Source organism: Balaenoptera borealis (assembly GCF_965194805.1).
Source record: "Balaenoptera borealis genome assembly, chromosome: 6".
Taxonomy (NCBI): domain Eukaryota; kingdom Metazoa; phylum Chordata; class Mammalia; order Artiodactyla; family Balaenopteridae; genus Balaenoptera; species Balaenoptera borealis.
Genome location: NC_138863.1, coordinates 124,661,973 through 124,681,735, shown reverse-complemented (window position 1 = coordinate 124,681,735; position 19,763 = coordinate 124,661,973). Strand labels below are relative to the sequence as shown.

Sequence of the window (19,763 nt, the reverse complement as noted above, 5' to 3'; positions counted from 1 at the left end):
CCTCTTTGGAAAAGTTTCTCACAATTATCTGGAATGCTGTGTCCTGGGCTTAAGTCCTCAGATTTGTCCACTGAATAAAACATAACTCTCAACTTTTAGATTGTGCATTTTTTTAAATTTTATTTTTTAAATAATTTTTTAAATTTTATTTTATTAATTTTTTTGGCTGCATTGGGTCTTCGTTGCTATGCATGGGCTTTCTCTAGTTATGGCGAGCAGGGGTTACTCTCTGTTGTGGTGCGTGGGCTTCTCATAGTGGTGGCCTCTCTTGTTGCAGAGCACAGGCTCTAGGCGTGTGGGCTTCAGTAGCTGTGGCATGCGGGCTCAGTAGTTGTGGCTCGCAGGCTCTAGAGCACAGGCTCAGTAGTTGTGGTGCACGGGCTTAGTTGCTCCACGGCATGTGGGATCTTCCCGGACCAGGGCTCGAACCCGTATCCCCTGCATTAGCAGGCGTATTCTTAACCACTGTGCCACCAGGGAAGTCCCGGTTGTGCATTTTTTTCAGTTGACAGGTCACTTACAACTTCTTCAAGCACAAAGTCTTAATTCAACAACATAAACCTATATCTGGTTAAGGAGAAATTCACCATAATTTAATACCAGCTGTCAATATTAGCTAATTTTAGATAGCAATTTATATTTGAGAAGTTATCTTACTTTAAGTTATTCTTTAAATATCAAGATATCTTCTTTAAATATCAAGAAGACACAGGCAATTCGATCTGAAACCTGAATTCCTGTGATAAGAAATTTCTCACTAGGAGGATGGGATGCTTTTTATTCCTGTCATGATGTGTGTCTTGCTGCCCCAAGAAGCCCAACGATGCTTTGAGGGCAGGGATCCTGTCTTTTAGACTTTCTTTGTCTCCTCCTGCATCCCTAGGGCAGATGACAGGACGGACACATCATAAGCCTACGAGTTTCTGTTGATGAACCACGGATGTACACGGTGGTTAGTAAACATCTGTGGATAAATTGTTTCCCTAATGGAATTATCCATCTAGTTTCTAACTTTTCAGATTTTCTTCATGGACTCTCGAAGTTTGATAAGAACCTTTCTCAGGGAATTAATTGGTAAAGTGATTGACAGTTAGGTGTACACTACAGTCTGGCTGTAGGCAAATAATTGAACCATTGAAGTCATTTTACGGCTTCATGTGATGGAAATGTCTAATACGGAAGGATCCTCTGAGATGCAAGCCCCAAAGCGTCATCACTGATGACGAATAGTGACTGGACATCAGGTGACCGTCCTGGGAGGCACCGGCTAGGAGGCTGCAGACTGGGTTACGTGAAGCCCTCAGTGTCCAGCGATGACTTGAGAGTGACCGTCACAAGGGGGCCCTGGAGTGAGGTCACCAGGCCTCTTCTCCCCCACTCCACTGTAACAGATGGGTTTTTATTGCTTTCATATTTCCAGACTTCATCTAAGAATTTATGTTGTAGAAATGTCATTTCTCCTGAAAAGAATTGCAGTGGAGATTTGTAGCTGTGACATCGTTTCTTAATGTGTGTGTTTTTCGGGGTGGGGACCCCAGGCGGGAAGCCACTGATTTTGGAGATTCAGGGATGGGTGGCTTTCATTCCTTTTGGTGACTCTGAAGTCCCAGCACTAGCTCCTCCACATCACCCCATCCTGTCCCCACTTAAGAACCTGATGAGTGAGTTTCCATGGCAGAAACAGTGCACCCCCAAGGGAAGCAGACACCCGCATTCCATGTACTACAGCTGGCTGTGTAAACTCTCCTAACTTCTCTGAGCTTCGCTTTATTCACCTATCAGAGAAGGCGAGTAGTGCCTCTTTTTTTTTCATTTTATTTTTTATTGAAGTATAGTTGATTTACAATGTTGTGTTAATTACTGCTGTAGAGCAAAGTGAATTAGTTATACACATATATATATATACATTCCTTTTCTAATATTCTTTTCCATTATGGTTTACCATAGGATATTGAATATAGTTCTCTGTGGTATACAGTAGGAGAGCAGACTGGGGGTTGCCAAGGGGGAGGGGGTTGGGGGAGGGACGGACTGGGGGTTGGGGTGAGCCGATGAGCCGATGAAAGCTTGCATATACCGAATGGATAAAGAGTCAGTAGTGACTCTTGAATGAAGAAAGGAACTAGATTTGAAAGTGCCTAGCAGAGGAGAACACACAGTGCAGGAACGGTCCCGTGACTGGTGATACTTCAACAAAAGACAATGCTGCCGGCCCAGGGGTGGGTCTGGGGTGGGTCTGTGGTGGAGGCAGCCCAGAAATTGGCCAGGAATTGGTGGAGGCGTTATTCTCTCCTGGTGCCCTGGCAGCTGCCCGCTGCCTCCCCGGGGAAGGGTGGGAACTGCGTGTGGGTTGGCCTCAGCTGGCTGCACTTGCCCGGTCACAGCCCAGCCCCTGTGGGCCACGAGGAGCATTTCATCAGCAGCTGCTGGGCCGCCAGGTGGGGGCCAGCAGAGGAGAGGGGAGCCGGCACAAGTGGCCCGGGGTGGGGTGGATAAAGAATGCCTTTTCTTCTGAGGCAGGAGAGTGACCTGAGGGCCGCGTGGAGCTGAGCAGAGGGGCAGGGGGTCATGGGCAAACCCCTCCCAGCCCGGTGGGCTGACACATCCCAGAGGCAGAAGGACACACCTGGCTCGAGGCTGGACAGTGCCAGTAATGCCCAGTGAGGCCCTGAGGGAATAACCTCTTTGAACCCCAGTTTTCATATTTCCATGGAGCTAATAATATCTATTTCTGGAGTTAATAATAGCTACATCCAGGTAACATCTTCCGGTTGAACAAGGTACCATGTGTATCGTCCCCAGGCGTGGCCAAGAGCACTCCCCACACCGCCTCTGCACCTGTGCTGAGACCCACCATCCAGAGAGATCCGTGCGGCCTCAGCAGGCGCTTCGTGGCTCCCCCCGGGCCCCTCGCTGTGTGGCCTCTGTACACTGAGGTCCTCCGTCTTTATCTCTGCCTGGGTCTCTTTCTGAACTGCCTTCCAGCTGTCACCTGGCTATCCCACGGGTACCTGAAAGTCACCTCTGCTCTAGAGAGAATCTTCCTATATCCCTCTTCTTGGTCTTGTATATATAATTATACAGTGAACAGGAATTGTTTCTTTCATAATGAAACAGGGCAAAGGAAACTTACTTTTAAACTTTGAAGTGAAGAATAGCCTAACTTCCTCGTTTAAAAAAGCAAGAGGATAAGAGAAATACAGAGATAGACATAGAGATAGAGACAGAGATAGATAGAGATAGAGATAGAGATAGAGATAGAGATAGGAAATCCCCGGTGGTCCAGTGGTTAAGACTCTGTGCTTCCACTGCAGGGGGCACGGGTTCGATCCCTGGTTGGGGAACTAAGATCCTGCATGCTGCGTGGCCAAGAAAAAAAAAGAGAGAGAGAGAGAGAGAGAGTCCTGGGTATCCTCAAGCATTTCCTTTGGATTCTCGCAAGCTCCTGCGGGTAAAGGCAAAGAACAGGCACGGGGCAGATACTGCAGCTGCCCAGCCCAGGGGCCCTGCCGTGGTCGGGCAGGGCAGCACTGCTGGGGGTGGGGGGGTGTGAGGACTCGAGATGGAAGCCACGCAGAGGTGGGTCAGGGCTCTGGGCGCTGGGCAGGGAGAGCGGCCGGGCCGTGCAGGGACCAGTGGGCACCCAGCCCCGGGGCCTGGATGGGCTGAGCCAGGGCCACAGGATGGCCTTCGTGGGCCTAGGTGCTCTGCCTCCCTGGTCCCTTCTCCCCCCAGATATTACCAATTGTATTTTAGAGGGGCATTGATATAAAGACAAATGCAAGGTTTAGTCTTAAAAGTTCATTTTTCCCGTTTGATTTTAAAAGAACCAAAGCTTTTTTGTGGTTCTCTAAAAGCTCTAAGTGTTGTGCCTGATGTGTGAGGTGGCCCTGCCTAAGCCCCTCCTAGAAACACCTGCTGTGCACGAGTGAGGGGTCTCGGCTGTCAGCAACGCACGTTGCCTCTTGAGTTTCTGTATCATCACATGCAAAATGGAGATAAAAATACTTGCCGTAGGGCTGCTAGAGGGTGAAATGAGATAACTTAAGCAGAGCGCAGCCGACTTTCTACGCTTTGAGTCAGGGAGACAGTCGGTCAGGATACTTTACAGAATTTGTAGAAAAGAAAAAAAAAAGAGACTGTAAAATTAAAAAAAAAATGACAGCTTGGGATTTTCAGCCAAAGCTGAAATGAATTCATTAAAATGAGAACTTTGGCAGAAGCTGAAGGAGGGCCATTCAAATGACAAGTCAGTCCCACTGCACGATCAAAGGAGAGAAGGCCCAGCTTCCTCGCAGGAGTTCAAGCACGGGGAAGAGGCTGGAAAGGGAGAGAAGGGGCCCCTCCCAGGAGAGAGGGGAGGCCCAGCTCTGCACCCATCCAATGGCAGCATCAAGGGAAAGAGAAAAACGCTGGTGAGAGAAGACACTGAAAGATGGAGCGGCTGCGGGCCAGATGGGAGGGAAGGGGCCCCATGTGCACACAGGTTGGGGTGCACAAGGCATGCCAGGTGGGGAAAGGTCAGTGGGCTGAGCCAGAGGCCACTGTGGGCCCCCGAGGGGGCAGGGCTTACACAGGATTGGGAGAGGACGCAGGTGAATATGGGACCGACAGCACTCTCTGTGTAGACCAGGCTTGTCTACACTGGTTGGAACTTCACATCCCTCCATCCATCCATCCATCCATCCTTCCATCCATCCATCCCTCCCTCCCTCCCTCTGTCCCTCCATCCATCCCTCCATCTATCCATCCATTCATTCATGTTTTTTTTTTTAACATCTTTATTGGCGTATAATTGCTTTACAATGGTGTGTTAGTTTCTGCTGTATAACAAAGTGAATCAGCTATACATATACATATACCTCCATATCCCCTCCCTCTTGCATCTCCCTCCCACCCTCCCTATCCCACCCCTCTAGGTGGTCACAAAGCATCGAGCTGATCCATGAGTGTTTTTAAGGAGGCTACTCTTCCCCAAGGCAGCTGAGACCCCTATTGTTAAGGGGCTGGCGTTCAGGTGAGGCTGGGGGAGCAAGTGTGGTCCTCCTCGGGTACTAGGTAAGGAGACTGAACTGCAGAGGGTAAAAGGTTTGCTCAAAGTCACATAGCTGGTGGGAGAGGACACATGCTCTCCGCTGCTCTCCGACCACCTTGCCCACTCTGATAAATGCAGGAAGGAGCAGATGCCTTGGAGGCAGCTGTCCTAGCTCAGAAGGGAACAGCATCCCAGGGCTATTGCAAGGACAGCTACCCTGCTGGGTCTGAGGGCCTTGCCCACCTGGAACCCAAGGATCAGGGCACACTGTGCCTCCTCTCCTTGGTATTATTTTCCATGGCAAATGAGCAAACAGGGACAGGAGCAGGGCATGCGGAGGGAGCTGGGCAGTGGGGAGTGAGCCAGAACTCACTGAGGACACCCTCAACCACTCAGGCAGGGGCAGTGGTGAACTCGGACCAGGCACTATACTAGGAGTTTTATCTGTGAGCTGAGATGCCACGGGGCGGGCGCCATGTTCAAGGCCACGGCCAGGTCAGAGCTGGTCCACATTCAAACCCAAATCCTGAGCTCTAAAGCTGGTATTCTAACCTCCTCATCACTAGCCAATTGAGGCCAAGTGTAGCTGTACTAAATGTCTTCAAAAAGCACATCAGGGGGAACTGAGCTCAAAGCCCCCGCTTGCTAAAGGCTGTGCGTGTTGTGTACGGTTCCAGTGAGAGTGCTTGGTGAGCATCTCCAGCGAAAGGGCCTTTCATAGCCAGTGGACTTTGCTGCCTGGTGAACACAGAGGTCACAGACCGGAATCCAACACAGAAGGCAGGCAGGCAGGATTGTTTACCTGGGTTTGATCTGGCGAACCACAATTCCCTTCACTTTAAGACACTGCTGAGAACACATGTGCCCATAGCTATGGGTAAAATAGGACAACTCTCCATTCCAGCGTCCATGGGGGGAGTGAGGGGCCCAGGGTCAGCTGGCAGCCGCACACTTGAACCCTCATAAAAGTGGGCGTTGTATGAAGGAGAAGGAGGGTAGAAGGTCCCAGCTGTGCTCCCTGCAAGTGGCATGCCAGTCCGTCCATCACAGTGGAGATAAAATGCCTCCATCAGGTGTGGTGGGTGCAGTGAGATGATGGGGCAACCTTGCCGAGAGCCTGTCCCTCCCAAGGGCCCCCAAATGCGAGCCTCCTTCCCTCAGAGACCTGGCAGGGGTCACAGGTGTGTCTGCTGAGCCCCAGAGAGTATGCCGACCGCAGTGTTTTGGCAATAAGAGAGGGGATATGTGGCGGATACAAGACAGGGACTGTAATAAAAGCATCATAAACAGTTATTCATTCCAGTTGTTTTAAACTCTCAGTCTGATAATTCCCACATCTCTGCCATGTCTGGTTCTGGTTCTGACTCTGTCTCTTCAAACTGTGTGTTTTGCCTTCTAGTATGTCTTGTAATTTTTCTTGGCAGCCAGATGTCATATATTGGGTAAAAGGACCTATTGTAATGGGGTGGCGAGGTGTGGGGGAGGGGAAGCACCCTATGGTCCTAGGATGAGATCTGTAGCCCATCCCTCTGGAGCGTGAACTTCACAAGTGTTCCTCCGTGTTTTCCTCTCCTTGCAGGTGGGCCCAGATGGCTACAGTGAGCTGGAGTTGGGTATTTTCCTTCCCCCAGGTCAGTTATGCTCTGATAGTATCCCATCGGGTTCGGCTCTGGTTAACTAGCTTCCCTGAGGCCAGGCTTTGTTAAGAACAGGTGCGCTGGTCCCCTCCTTCCTGCCGGAAATTCAAGAAGACTTTACTCCGATATTTACCGTGGGCACCTGCTCAAACTCCAGGAGGTGGATCTCACAGTATTGCGGGGGGCCCCTAATGACTAGGTCCCCCTGGAGTTTTTAACTCTCAGAGGAGTCCACACTGAGCCTCCAGCAATTCGTCAGTCCTAAAGAGTCATGAATGAGAGCTGCAGAAGATTTCGGGCCAGGAGGAAGGGTAGGACTGCAGAGTCAGGCAGGTGGGCAGCCAATGATGCTGACACCCATCACCGGGCCAGGCAGGTGGGTGCCTGTCTGTGAGTGCAGGGAACCAGAACACAGGCTCTCTGGTGGCTGGAGGGAGGGTCGGGGGAAGCTGTGTGAGGCTGGGTCTGTGAAGGGACCTAGCATCTTGGGCTCAGGCTCTCGCTGGTGTGAGAGAGAACTGGCCCCTGACAGTATCTGCCGTTGACTAAGATGTGGCACGCTAACGTTCGTTCTGAAAGGAGGTACCCAAATTAAAATTTATAATGACTAAGGGCAGGAAGTGGTGTTCCTGCAGAGGTTCAGATTACATAATGATGTGAAGGAAGCCCTAAGCAAAGATGGGGGAGGGCGGGAGGGGGAGGGGATGAGGAGTAAGGAGGGAGAAGATGAAATACCCAATCAGTGCTGAGCGGGAAGGGGAGCTAGGCGGTGATGGCTGGGGCCCATCAGCATGTTCTGAGAATCTGTTTTGGTTTGACTCTTTGGTCCATTTCAATTTATTTTATGCTGCCCTCCAAGTTCTGGATTAGGAGCTATTGAGCAGATGATTTTTAAAAGGGGCCTTTGGCCTCTGGAGCGGACATGGGCCTGGAAGTGTTGGCCTTTGGGTTGTCTGTGCGGCCACCTGTTCGTGTCCAAGTTGCTGGCTGAGCTCCTCTCTGAGCTAGGCCCCGGTGCCGGGGGGACAGGTGGGGTCACAGAGCTTCTTGGAAGTCAGAATTCCTGGAAGGTGACAGACTCAGAAATCTGTCGGGGCTGCAAAGTGTCCCCAGGGCCAGGGTGGGTGGTTTTCTAGTGTCAGGAGGGCCCAGGGAGGCCTTAACTGACCAGTAGGTGTATGTGTGCAGGGTGCGGTACCCAGAGCGCCCAGGGGCCTGAAGCAGGCAGGCGTGAGGGTGAAGCTGGAGGGACAGGACCATCCAGGCACAGAGATGGGCCCTAGGGATGTCAACCTGAGCGGGCTGTGGAAGGCAGGGTGGAGGGCAGCAGCTGGCCCAGTGTGGGTCAGGCCCGACCACAGAGATGGGAGTGAGGGCGGGCAGCCATGGGCCGAGGTTAGACCACAGGCCTGGCTGAAAATCTGTGGAGTCGTTAGCGGGTTCTGAGTGTCTGTGCAAAGCCGTAGCCATGATTTCCTTGGCACAGTTCTCACGGTGTGTGGGCAGCAGAAGGCCCCGCCTGGCACACAGGGCCAGCAGGCCCACATGCACCCTAACGCCCCCCTTAGGTTGGTCTCTGTTGGCTCTGGGGTCTCACAGCCTGTGTCCACAGGCTGGCTGTGCCCTCGGGACCTGGGAGCCCTGGGGAAGGCCATCACCCTCCAGCCTCCAGGGCTTCATCTGCAAAACAGGGGAGAATATGCCTGTGGGGCCAGGCTGTAGAGGAGTGACCCATGCAAGGCTGGACCACAGGCCTTGGCATAGAGGTACTGACGTTGTTCTTACATTATCAAAAGCAAACCCAGCTGCCGTCTGCTAAGGAGACTCTGGAGATGACTAGCACCTGCAGGCCAGGATTGCTTTGATTAGCTCTGTTAACAACAGCCGCAAATAACGCTATCACTGGGCGCGGTGCCAGGTCCTTAGTCTCTGGTTCATCACGCGACTCCTGCCAAGCCACTGTTATCCTTCCCACCTACAGATGAGAAAACCGAGGCTCCGAGGTATTGTGCACCTCCCCAAAGCCAGTAAGTGTCGGGGATGAGATCACATCTGGTCTGACTCTACAGCACAGCCCAGTGTGGGCTCTGGTCCACCCTCTTACTCACCATAAGAGAAGGGACACATCATTTAACTTCTGGGGCGTGTTTCCTCACTGGTGAGGGACCTGGTAGGAAGCGGGCAAAGGCCACACAAGGTATTTCCCAGCAAAACAAATACAATATCTTACAGAGGTACAAAAACATGTGTAATTACAGAGGCGCACTCACAGGTGACAACATGGTGTACTCATCAGATTGGCCAAGATAAAAACCACACAGTGTGAATGAGGATGTGGGGAAATAACGATTTTCATTGGCTACTGGTAAGTGTTAGAAATTCATGTGACCTTTTGGAGGGTAATTTTTCAGTATCTACTAACATTGTAAATGTACATACTCTTGGTCTCAGAAATTAAAATTCTGGGGGAATTTATCCTAAAGGTATACAAACACATGCATGCAAAACCCTACTTACAAGGGTTGTCATGGCAGCCCTGTGGCTAAAAAAAGAAATCAAAGACTGTACACAACCCAAATGTCCATTTGTGGAGGAATTGGCTAAATAAAATAACCAATTCGTTTATAATATTCATGCTGTGCAGCCCCAGAAGGATGAGTCTATATACGGTGATAAGGTATAATCTGTAGGATATAGTCTTATGAACAAAAAAGATGAAGTCGAATATGTGTTTCATTTTGCCAATGAAAAATTAATTGTATATACATATAACACTTCTAGAAGCAGTCTCATAAATGAATAAAGTTACTGCCCTGGAGGTGGGAAGAAAGTTATTCTTTTCTATCATGAACTCTTCACGCGTTGTTTAACTTTGTTTGGTTTGTAGCTGTGCTTACTGGGCCTGTTGTATTTGCTCACTCTTTGAAAGGTGTTTTGGTTGGGGTCTCCGAAGGGCATTTGATGGACTATATATCTGCCACCCAAAGACGCAAACCGATTTTATTTGCCAGCCTCTCTGTGCTAGTGAAGGGCCTCTCTGTGCTAGTGAAGGGCCTCTCTCTCTCTCCCCATAGTGGATGGGCGGATGCGCTCCCACTGCAAACACAGAACACCTCTTACCCCTCACTCCTGTTTCCCAGAGGGCACTGCAAGTCCCCAGAAATAACTGCGCAACTCTGGGCACCCTTGTAAGGTCCAGCTGCTGGCTGTGCCGAGGCCATGTGACTCCCAAAGCCACGGATATCTGGAGGGGTTGCGCAATGGCTGTGATGGAATGTCATCTGGCACTGAACGAAACCCTCCCTGCTTTTCCCAGAGGTGGCACATTCTATATAAAGCTGCCAGACCTGGCCATCTCCTTGCTGAGCCTGACCCCTTCCCTCCAAGGGCAAGGCAATGGATTTCTGCACAGGACTCCTCCGCAATAATGTGGCCTTTGGGCTTATGGGAGTTGGCTGAACCCATGAGCCCAAAGGCTAGGCTAGGGGAGGCCTGGCCGGGAGGGAGCAGAGGGTCCTCTCTGTTCTAACGTCTGGCTCTGAGGGGCAGTGATGTAAACTGAGACAGGATATAGACACATCCTGCCTGAGTCAGCAGCGCGAAATAGGGCCCCGTGGTTCTCCCACGGCAGAGATCCTGCCAGAAAGTCAATCCTAAGGGTAATCTGGAATGGTATGCAAGTAAGGGCTGCATCCCCACCAGTTCCGGAAGGGAAGTGTCTGCAGTCATTGGTCAAGGTCTGAAACTTGAATCCTGGAGAATTGCCGCAGGGGGAGGAGGGGGGCGGTGGCGGGCAGGACAAGGCTCCCGGAGCAAGCCTGTCCTCTCCAGACAGGAATGGCTGTAGGCCTGCACTTCCTCGGTGCCTGAACTGGAATAATTACAGTGCCTTGTCCCCTTAACCCTGGTCCCGACACACACACACACTCGCTCACTAGTGTCTGACTCACCCTCACAGACACACACACGTAAACACTAACTCATGGATCCACAGTATGATGTAAGATGAAAATAAGGATGCCCGACACTTATCAAGCACTTAACACGTGTTCATCTCTGCGCTGAGCCGCTGACATGCACTTAATTTTCACAGCCCAAAGAGGCACACTATCCTGCTATTCCCACTTTGCGGATGATGAAACTGTAGCTAAGAGAGGTGGGCTCGCCTCAGGTCCTTGTAGCAAGAGGTCCCAATGCAGGCAGCAAGGCCCTGACTCCACGAGGTTCTCTGTGCACGCCCAGATGGCGCCGAGGGCCCTCACCCACCAGTACACACGTGGCCACGTACACACAGAGGCGCAGAGCATGCAGATACAGACCCAGCCGCGCTCACCCAGGCTCAAGTTTGCCGCCTAAGGCCACACAACCTTGTTCTTTTTTTAAAGACGTATAAACCCATATCATGATCGTGTTAATTACGTAACGTGATTACATTCTAGACTCAGAATGTCTCCTCTCTGACAGTTTCATACGATCAGACCTAACCAGGGAGGGATCAACATTCTTTTTTTTTAAATAAAATTTTACTTCTTTATTGCAAAAGCCCAGTGGCGGGGGAGGCCCAGCAGTGTTTCGGAACATTGCTTTTGAGATTCACAGAGAATCTCACGGCGATTTCCTTTCCGCAAGAAAGCATGTGATGGTTTTAGAAAGAAAGAAAACAGCCTCTGAAGAACTGCAACCGCCCGAACGGTCAAGGCGAGCGGATCCCTGCAACATGGGCGTGGGCGTGCGGCTGGTTCCCGCCCCGGGAGAGAGTCGGGAAGTTGGCGGAGTTAACCCAGAGTTTCTGCGGACGCGCCTCCACCGTCCTGCCCGGGCAGCTCCGGCAAACAACTTTTGCTTTCTCTCTGCGCTGCTTACCGATCTGCCTCTCCCCCCTTTATTCTCTTAGGGGAAAAGTTCTGGCCACAGGCGCGTCCCCAACAGCACACAAAGAAACAGAAAGCCAGCGGATGGCCGCGGGGGCGGTGGTGGCCTCTCCAGGCCCAGGGCGCGCGGAGCCCGCTTACCAGGCTCGGGGCTCCGGACCGGGACCCCGCGATGCCCGGGGCGCTGTGATGCCCGGGACCCCGCGATGCCCGGGGACGCGGCCGGGCGGGCCCCTAGTCCCCCAGGAGGCCGGGCGCGGCCGGAACCCCGGGGCTCCTTGCCCACCACCCCCAACCCGGCTCGGCCCCCGCGGACCCGTCCCCTGGCGAGTACTCACCTTGGCGGGGCGGGGACGGGGGCGGCGGTGTGACCTGGGGGCTGCTCATCGCCGACCGGTGCGGGGCGCGGCCCGGGGGACGGTGGTTGGCCCTCAGCAGCCGGGAGGAAGCGGCACCTGTGTCACACTCCTCGGCGCGGCCCGAGGGGAGGGGCTCCGGCCCCGAGATAGGCAGACTTCATTTAGTTTTTTCTGCAGACTTGGATGGTGGGGTTTCCACCCTTTTTTTTTTTTTTAACACAGACACCCGCCCACTTCTGAACTCTTCTGTGCTCCGACTTCCCTGCGCAAGAATCACATTTTTCTAACTAGTTTCTGTTTCCATCTGCAGCTACCACATACAGAGGTTGTGGTTGAGAATTACCCCCCACGTGTGGGCTGAAAAACTCCCAGATGTGACATGATGGCCTGCCCCGCCACCATCCGGGACGGTGACCAAATACGGCCAGACCTGCGTTTCAGTCTTGGCTGGTCCTTATGAGGCCTCTCAGATCCGCGGGGCTTTTGTGGCCTGGGAAGAGTTCCTGGCTGGCTGGCCCCTTCCGGCCCACCGTTCTAATCCATGGGCTAATGTCTGAGAAAGAGTCTTAGGGAAAAAGGATTGCTGGACAAAGGCCTGTGACTTATTTGGATCACCTTTGTTTGAGGCTTCCAGACAGAGTGGAGTTTGTGGAGAATTCACTTTATTAGGCAATTAAAAACTCGACATGGATTTTGACACTCTGCTTAGTTAAATGCAGTCTACCCATCTCAACCAAAAAGAATGGTGTGTGATATGCAGCATTAAGTTCTCCTCACCCCGCAGAGAGAAAGGCAGGGAGCTTGAGAACGTGTCACCCTTGTTTTAAATCCCAGTCCCAGGAAACACCCTGTCCTTCTGTCTCATGTCTGATCTTTCCCGCGGTGCTTTTCATTGCTGTTTACCTGACAGTCCTCACCTCTGCTGCAATCCCAGGGCACCATTCCAGCTGTCTGTACAATGTGTATGCTGTTGGGAGTACCCTCCCGATTGAACACAACTCAAGGCTGCCCCCTGGAGGTGTGCGATGCAGGTGCTCTGCCCAGTTCCTCCCAGGCTGGACCACTCCAGGCATCTCTATTAGAGCTGCCTGTTTGACACAGTGGGAAACTGTTCCTAATTCTCTTGAGTTAGATATTGCTTATAGATCTTTAATCAGACTTCCATGCTCAACATGTCCATGTTGACGTGAAGTGAACTATTCACAGAATGTCTTTGGCCAGGTGTGGAAATTTTGAGTCTCAGTTTCCTCATCTGTAAAATGGAGACAAGAACACCTACATTCCAGAGTTTTAGAGAGACAATGTCTATAAAATAACAGTGGGGCAGAAGAGGCATTTAGTAGAAGCTGGCAGTGATTACTGTAACCATGTAACATTTTGTTTTGTAATAGATATAGGTCCATGTAGGATAATAGTATCCGCTGTGTTCAGAGTTCACAAATAAAACAACTTCAATTATCTGAAATGCAGCTGGGGAGCTGAAAGGAAGCCAAAGACCCGCCAGGTAACTGAAGAATGAGTCCCTAGGCCATCCCACCTCACTTATGGGAGAACTTCTCAGAGGCTCATTTACAGTTAACTGGCCTTTAGACATAAGCATAAGAGGTTTGTTTAATTAATTTCTTGGGGTAGGACAGGTTAAAAGCACCAAAAAGTAACAAGAATTCCTTATAGACAGGAAGCCAAAAACTAAGTAACTAACTAAACGACTGAACAGCAAAGGTAGAAATCCAGACAAACTAAAGAGTTCAGATACAAGAACAAAGTAGCATTTGTTATACAACTAAAACATCTTTGCTCCATCCTTAAGTGGAGGATGTGACTTCACCGTGGGGTACCAAGGAGCTAAGGCTTTGGGACTCCATCTGGGTTTGAGTCTTTACTGCCTTCCAACTGAGTAGCCATCAGCATTTTACTTAATTTCTCTGAGTCTCACTTTTCTCGTCTATGAAACTGAAGCAATCTGCAAAGTTGTTGTGAGTGATACATTAGACAACTAACCATTAATGGGATAGTACGATGTCTTACTCAGCACATAGAAGTTAAAGATATCGGTCCCCATCCCCTTCACAGGAACACTTGGTTTATGTTAAGGACCCCAGGCCATTCTGAAAAGAAGGTAAGTAGTATTTAATAGTGAGTAGTTCAGCTAGCAGGGACACGTTTGGTATATTTTAGAAGATTTAACCATGGAAGTGTCTAATTTTAAAGAAATGAGGGCTATTTTAAAAAGGTAAAATAATTATATGAAACATTAGATTATATGGCAAGAGTCTGACATTACATCGCAGAAACACATTACTAGTGTGTCTTCATGTGTAGGATGTTTATTAATGGAGTAAAGAACTCAGCTATATCTTATAAAAATAAGACAGTTCTTATCTCACTTAATTCCCATAAATACCTTCAAAGAGGATATTGCCAAGAGCCCACTTTTAAGGTGAGAAAACTGAGGTTGGGAGCAGTGACAAGAACTTGTCCAAGGCAGTGGAGCCAGGATTGAGACAGTATAGTACCTTGAAAAGTACAGTAGTACAGTACAACAGCTGGCATCCAGGGGCTGGCATCGAGTGAACAGGCAAGAAGAGTTACTGACTGGAGGAGGGAGAGGAGGTGGGAGATGGTAGAGCTGAAGGATCGTCAGCAATAGGAGAAGGAGGGCAAGCTGCAATTTCACTCACGCCTGACGTTGATGGCACAGGTTCTGGTTCCTTGCTGGATTCAATTCTATCTACCCTCTTGAAAAAATGATCCAGTGATGTCTGGGTAGTAGCTCTTTTCTTCTCATCATAGATGACACGGTAGCAATGGATTGCCTTTTGAACAGCTGCTGCAACCTTCGTGTACCATTCTAGGTTCGGGTCCCGTGCCTGAAAAACTAACAGTGCCTCCTCAAGTAAAGAAAATCCCCTTGCCATTTCCTGTGTCGTGAATCTCTTTGATTCTTCAGTTACTTCTTCCTCTTGTCTCTCTTCATCCTTTCTCTGGGCACGTTCGCATCTTTGAAAGTTCGCGACTTGAAGGTTCCTATGTAGGGGACTTACTGTATTGCAAATACAGTAAGTATTTTTTCCCTTTGGGTCTTTTTCTGGTTCTTTCTCACTGGCACAGAAATAGTTTGACTTATCTGATTGGCAAGTTGGCAGCTTTTAAGAAAACTAGACTGCGGCTCTATATTTTAAGAGGAGTGGAGAGAAGAAACAGGGATTTGGTTCAGTAATGCGTTCACAAACTGTGAGTAATGAGTGTGGAGAGCGGAGTGGAGAAGGTGGGGTGCAGAGAAGCACAGAGAGACCTAGGGTGGCAGGATCCGCAGCCCCCCAGGAAACTTTCCCCTTTCCCAGCAGCACACAGGTCTTCCTGAGGAGAATCCTTCAGTGAGACAGTGTGAAGGCTGAGAGGGAGGAGACCTAATGACGGTCACTAACACTGAGCTGCTAGCCCCCTTTGGTCTAGACCTTGCTAAAGGCTGGCTCTCAGTTTGCCAGGCAGAGCCCCATGTTCAAAGTCGGTGAGGCTGCAAGACCCCGAGCTATAGCCCATGCCCCTACCTTACAGGGCGCCTCATACAAGGGCAGATCTTTACGCATCCATAATGGCCTGTCTCTGGAAGTTTCCAAACCATACCTAGAGAAGAGGGGCAGCACAGAAACCCAGCAGGAATACCAGGTGGTCTGGGATAGTTTGAAGTGACCCTAGGCAAAATCTCATCCATCAGGGACGTATCTAAAGGCAACCTGTTATGGGCTAGGATTGAGATGCTAGGAAGCTTCAGGCTGGGAACCAAAGCAAACAAACAAACAAACAAAACCGACAGAAAGAAAGAGCACAGAGAAATGTGGGAGTGAGGGGCTGGCTTGAATCTTAGAAGAGTCTGTGAAAATGGAACAGCCTGGAGGTCAGCCTGGGTGATTCCCACACTGTAAGGAATGTGTGAATTTCCAGGGAAACATATCCCAGCGGGCATAGGGGCAGATAGGGACAATTTCCTGAGCACCTAGAAAGTGCCAGTCCTGATGCTACGTGAGGACCTCTCACATGTGATTATCGCTAATGTCACAGTGTCCTTACAGGGCAGGTGGTGCTTTGTTTTTGTTTTTTTTTCCTTTTCCATCTTCTTCATTTTACAGGAGAGGAAACTGGAGACCAGAGAGGTGAAGAAACTGCTCGTGCTCACACAGCTACTCAGGGACGGCTCTGCTGTGGTGGAAGGGCTGCCAGGTCACCCTCCTCAGCACCCCTCCTGCTCAACCCTGTGTCCTGGTGACTCCCTGGTTTCCTGCTCAGCTTGATGGGGCTCTTCATATCAGAGACCCCAAGACACAAGTAAAGAGGAAGAGAGTTGCTGGACAAGTTTCCAGTGGGTCCCATCAGAACATAGGGAAACAGAATCTTCCAGCACTTAGTGAATTACAAACTTCCAGGGAGTCCTGTTTGGGTCACAGCCCTTTCCCTCTGGATATAAGTTATTGGTATGAAACTGAACTAAAAAATGGCTTCTCCAGTTGCTCCCAGTTGAGCTCGTGGACCCAATAAGGGAAGAGACAGCTTCCTCCTTTGACTTTCTGTTGCGGCTTTTCTTGTCTTGGGCCAAGAGGAGGGAGGAATTCTGGGCATGGAGCTCTGTGACCGGGAAGAAGGAACTGGAGTGGTGACGCTATTTGGCAAACGTTTGCTGTGAACTCTGTGTAGTTTACCTCATTTAATCCCTAGAGCAATCTCACCAGCAAGGAAGGACCAGGACTGGGAATGTGGCGACATGACATCTCATTAGTGGCTCACCACTTGCCACTTTGCTAAGGGTCTGTGCCTCCAAATTTCCTCATGTGCAAAATGGGGCTAGTGATGCTTACATCTGGTGTGCTTCTAGGGAGTTGGTTGGTGCAGGTCCCCTTTGGAAGCTCACACATTCATTAAGATAATAAACACAAAGGACTGTAGAAAAACATTTTAGATATCATGTGAAGTAAACACACACATAGACATAAATGTGCCATGATCACCGCTAGATATAATTGGTCCACCTCCAGATGGGAATGGTCATGGCAAGGCCCTGCAAACATGGGTGACTATTTATCTATTTCTCCCCTTTATAAGTTTCTTCAGGTGGATGGCTCAAGACAACAAATTTAGCATATTTTATACTCTCTCACTTTTGATAGCCCGTTACAATTATGTGAAAGGAATAATAAAAGAAGTTAGCTTCCTTGCAAACTATTCTATATAGAATGGATAAACAACAAGGCCCTACTGTGTAGCACAGGGAACTATATGCAATATCCTGTAATAAACTATAATGTAAAAAGAATATGGAAAAGAATATATATATGTATAACTGAATCACTTTACTGCACAGCAGAAACTAACACAACATTGTAAACCAACTATACTCCAAAAAAAAAAAGAAATTAGTTTCCAAAGTGAAGAGGCTTTAAGGGGATCCTTCAGCATGTATGAGATTTCAAGAATCCCGGGAAGTTGGATGGGGTGTGAAGCATGTTGAGGGGAGGAAATAGGGAGACGGAAGCTCCAGCCCAGAGAAGCTCAGGGGGAGGCTGGGGGGTTGGCCATTGTGGGCTGGGTGGGATGGAGAGGGTGTGTCTAAGTCTTCCAGAGACACAGAGGTTTAGGCTCAGAGTCAGCAGGCTGGAGGGTGGGAGTGAGAAGTGGGGGTGGAGACAAGGAGATTTGTGGAAGGTCCACCTCTATTTGGGGTAGAGGAAGCTCCTCCTCCCTCCCAACCTCAATCCCCCCACAGGACTTTGGCCCAGGGACAAAGAACATGTGGATGCATTTAGGAATATTAAGAAACCGTGTTAAATGAACCAAGGCTGCTAGTGTGGGAAGGAGTTTTTTTTCAGTAAAACCCTCCTCTTTCTGGGATTTCGGGGTCCATAGCCTGTCAGGAAGCTCCTTTTCCACACACCCTAAAACAGAGACCACATAATTCAGAATCACAGATCTCAGAGCCAGATTTTTCCTCCCCAAAGAAAAGCTGATCAGGAAGCAGATAGATTCGGCAATAGAAGAAGAAGTTCTTAACACCCCTTTGGAATAATCAGCCTGGTCTTTCATTTTTAGATGTTGATAGACAACTGTATATGACAACCAAGTCACATACAAGAACCAGAACGTGGAAGAAAAAGGCCAAGTTGAAAAAAAGAAAAAACTAAGCTCAGCTAAAGAAACAGAAATAAATAAGAAAATAATTTGAAACAAAGGAACAAGGCAGAATCTTAATATGTTCAGAGATTTGGGAAAATATTAAAACCATAAAATAAGAGTAGTGTGCTATGAAAAGGAAAAACAAATAATAAGCAAGAATTCTCAAAAATTAACAGTATAATGGCCGAAGTGAAAATTCAGTTAAAGAATTGAAAGTTAAAGCTAACGAAATTCTCCTAGACTCAGGGCAAAACAAGAGAGAAAAGATGAGCCATGACTTAGGAGGTCCAACTAGTGTGAATTTCTCAAAGAGAGAACAGGGAAGATGGAAGGGAGAAAATTACATGTAAATTACATGAAGGAGACAAAGAAGGAGGAAATAGTCCAGAGCTAAAAAAGGAATATAGGCCTTCAGACTGGAAGGGCTGAATTTAAAAAATGCATATATCTCTATTTTATATAATTTCAGAGCAACAATTATGAAGAGAACATTTTTAAAAGCTTTCGGAGACCAGTGGGTGTGGGGTTAGCCGCAGGGACATCTTCTACAGAAGAGTAAAATCATACTGGCATCAGAACTCACATCAATAGTACAGGATGCTAAAAGACAACAAAGCAGTGCTTTCAAAGTTCAGGGGGTGGAGATGCCCTTGAACCTTTAATCTTACTCCTGGCTGAAAGAGCAATTGACTATGAGAGAAGAATAAAGGCATCTCTGGATACGTACAGACTCAAAACATTTAGTTCTTAAAAACAGAAGAGAGCTCTTGGAAGATAAAATTTGCCAGAAAAAGGAGAACGCCACGACAGAGGAGCCCTAGGATCCAGGCGACGGTGGGTGTGGCTGGAGGGCAGGGAGGTTCCAGGCTTTCCTTTCCTTCTGGGGGTTCATGAACTTCAGGAGGGGTAACGCAGTGGGAGAAAAGACGCCTGAATAGCTGGATACACCTGAAAATGTCATGAAAATGCACACATAGCTTCTCCACAAGGAAAAAAAAATGTTGGCTGAAACCCCAGGGAAACAAACAAAAATCTGTACAAATAAGTCATGGTCCAACTATGAAGCCAACTAAAATATGTCATCATTTGGGGCCATTTATGGAAGATGAGAAAAGATCATTCATTTTGCCACAAGTCTGGGGACATTCTCTTGAAAAATGCTGGGACCAAGATGTTGGACCCCAAGAACAGGAGGCATAAACCATCCACACCATAGGGCTCTGCAGTGGAAATGATTCTGTGGCTACCGCACGAAGGCACTGTTAATTGGTATTCAGGTTCAGAATAAGGCTATAGGAAAAAAAAAAACATAGAAAACAATTGGGGTCAGGGCACAGACTGCACTTTTTGATAACATTTTGCAAGTGCATGTCAATCGGTGATGGAGGTAGAGGGGAATGATGCTGGTATTTTTGATTGACACAGAGGGCATGGGGGTGTGGATGGCATTTGATGACACAGGAGTGCACCCTACACATTTCCTTAAAAGTTGCAAAGACAATCAACCAAGAGAAAACCAAACATAATGATACAACTACTCGATTTTTGGAGAAAGAAGGGAAAGGAAATGGGGGTGGTGCCACAGTGCTAACCTACCACTGTTCTCAGGACCCTGGAGTGACAGTGATGAAAGGCATGGGCTCACAGAGAATTTTGAGCGTGGACTGGGTTAAGGGCCTCACTCCACCTGCCTCAT

General features: G+C 49.1%; 1 protein-coding gene across 1 annotated transcript in view; it reads right to left on the bottom strand.

Moving 5' to 3' along the window:
- GYPC (glycophorin C (Gerbich blood group)) overlaps positions 1–12,084 on the bottom strand; it is a 43,195-nt gene extending 31,111 nt beyond the window's left edge. Inside the window, exon 1 of the mRNA XM_082396931.1 lies at positions 11,882–12,084. Coding sequence (XP_082253057.1) covers positions 11,882–11,930 — 49 coding nt within the window. The 5' untranslated portion in view covers positions 11,931–12,084. The remainder of the gene's footprint in view (positions 1–11,881) is intronic.
- Positions 12,085–19,763: the final 7,679 nt, after the last annotated feature.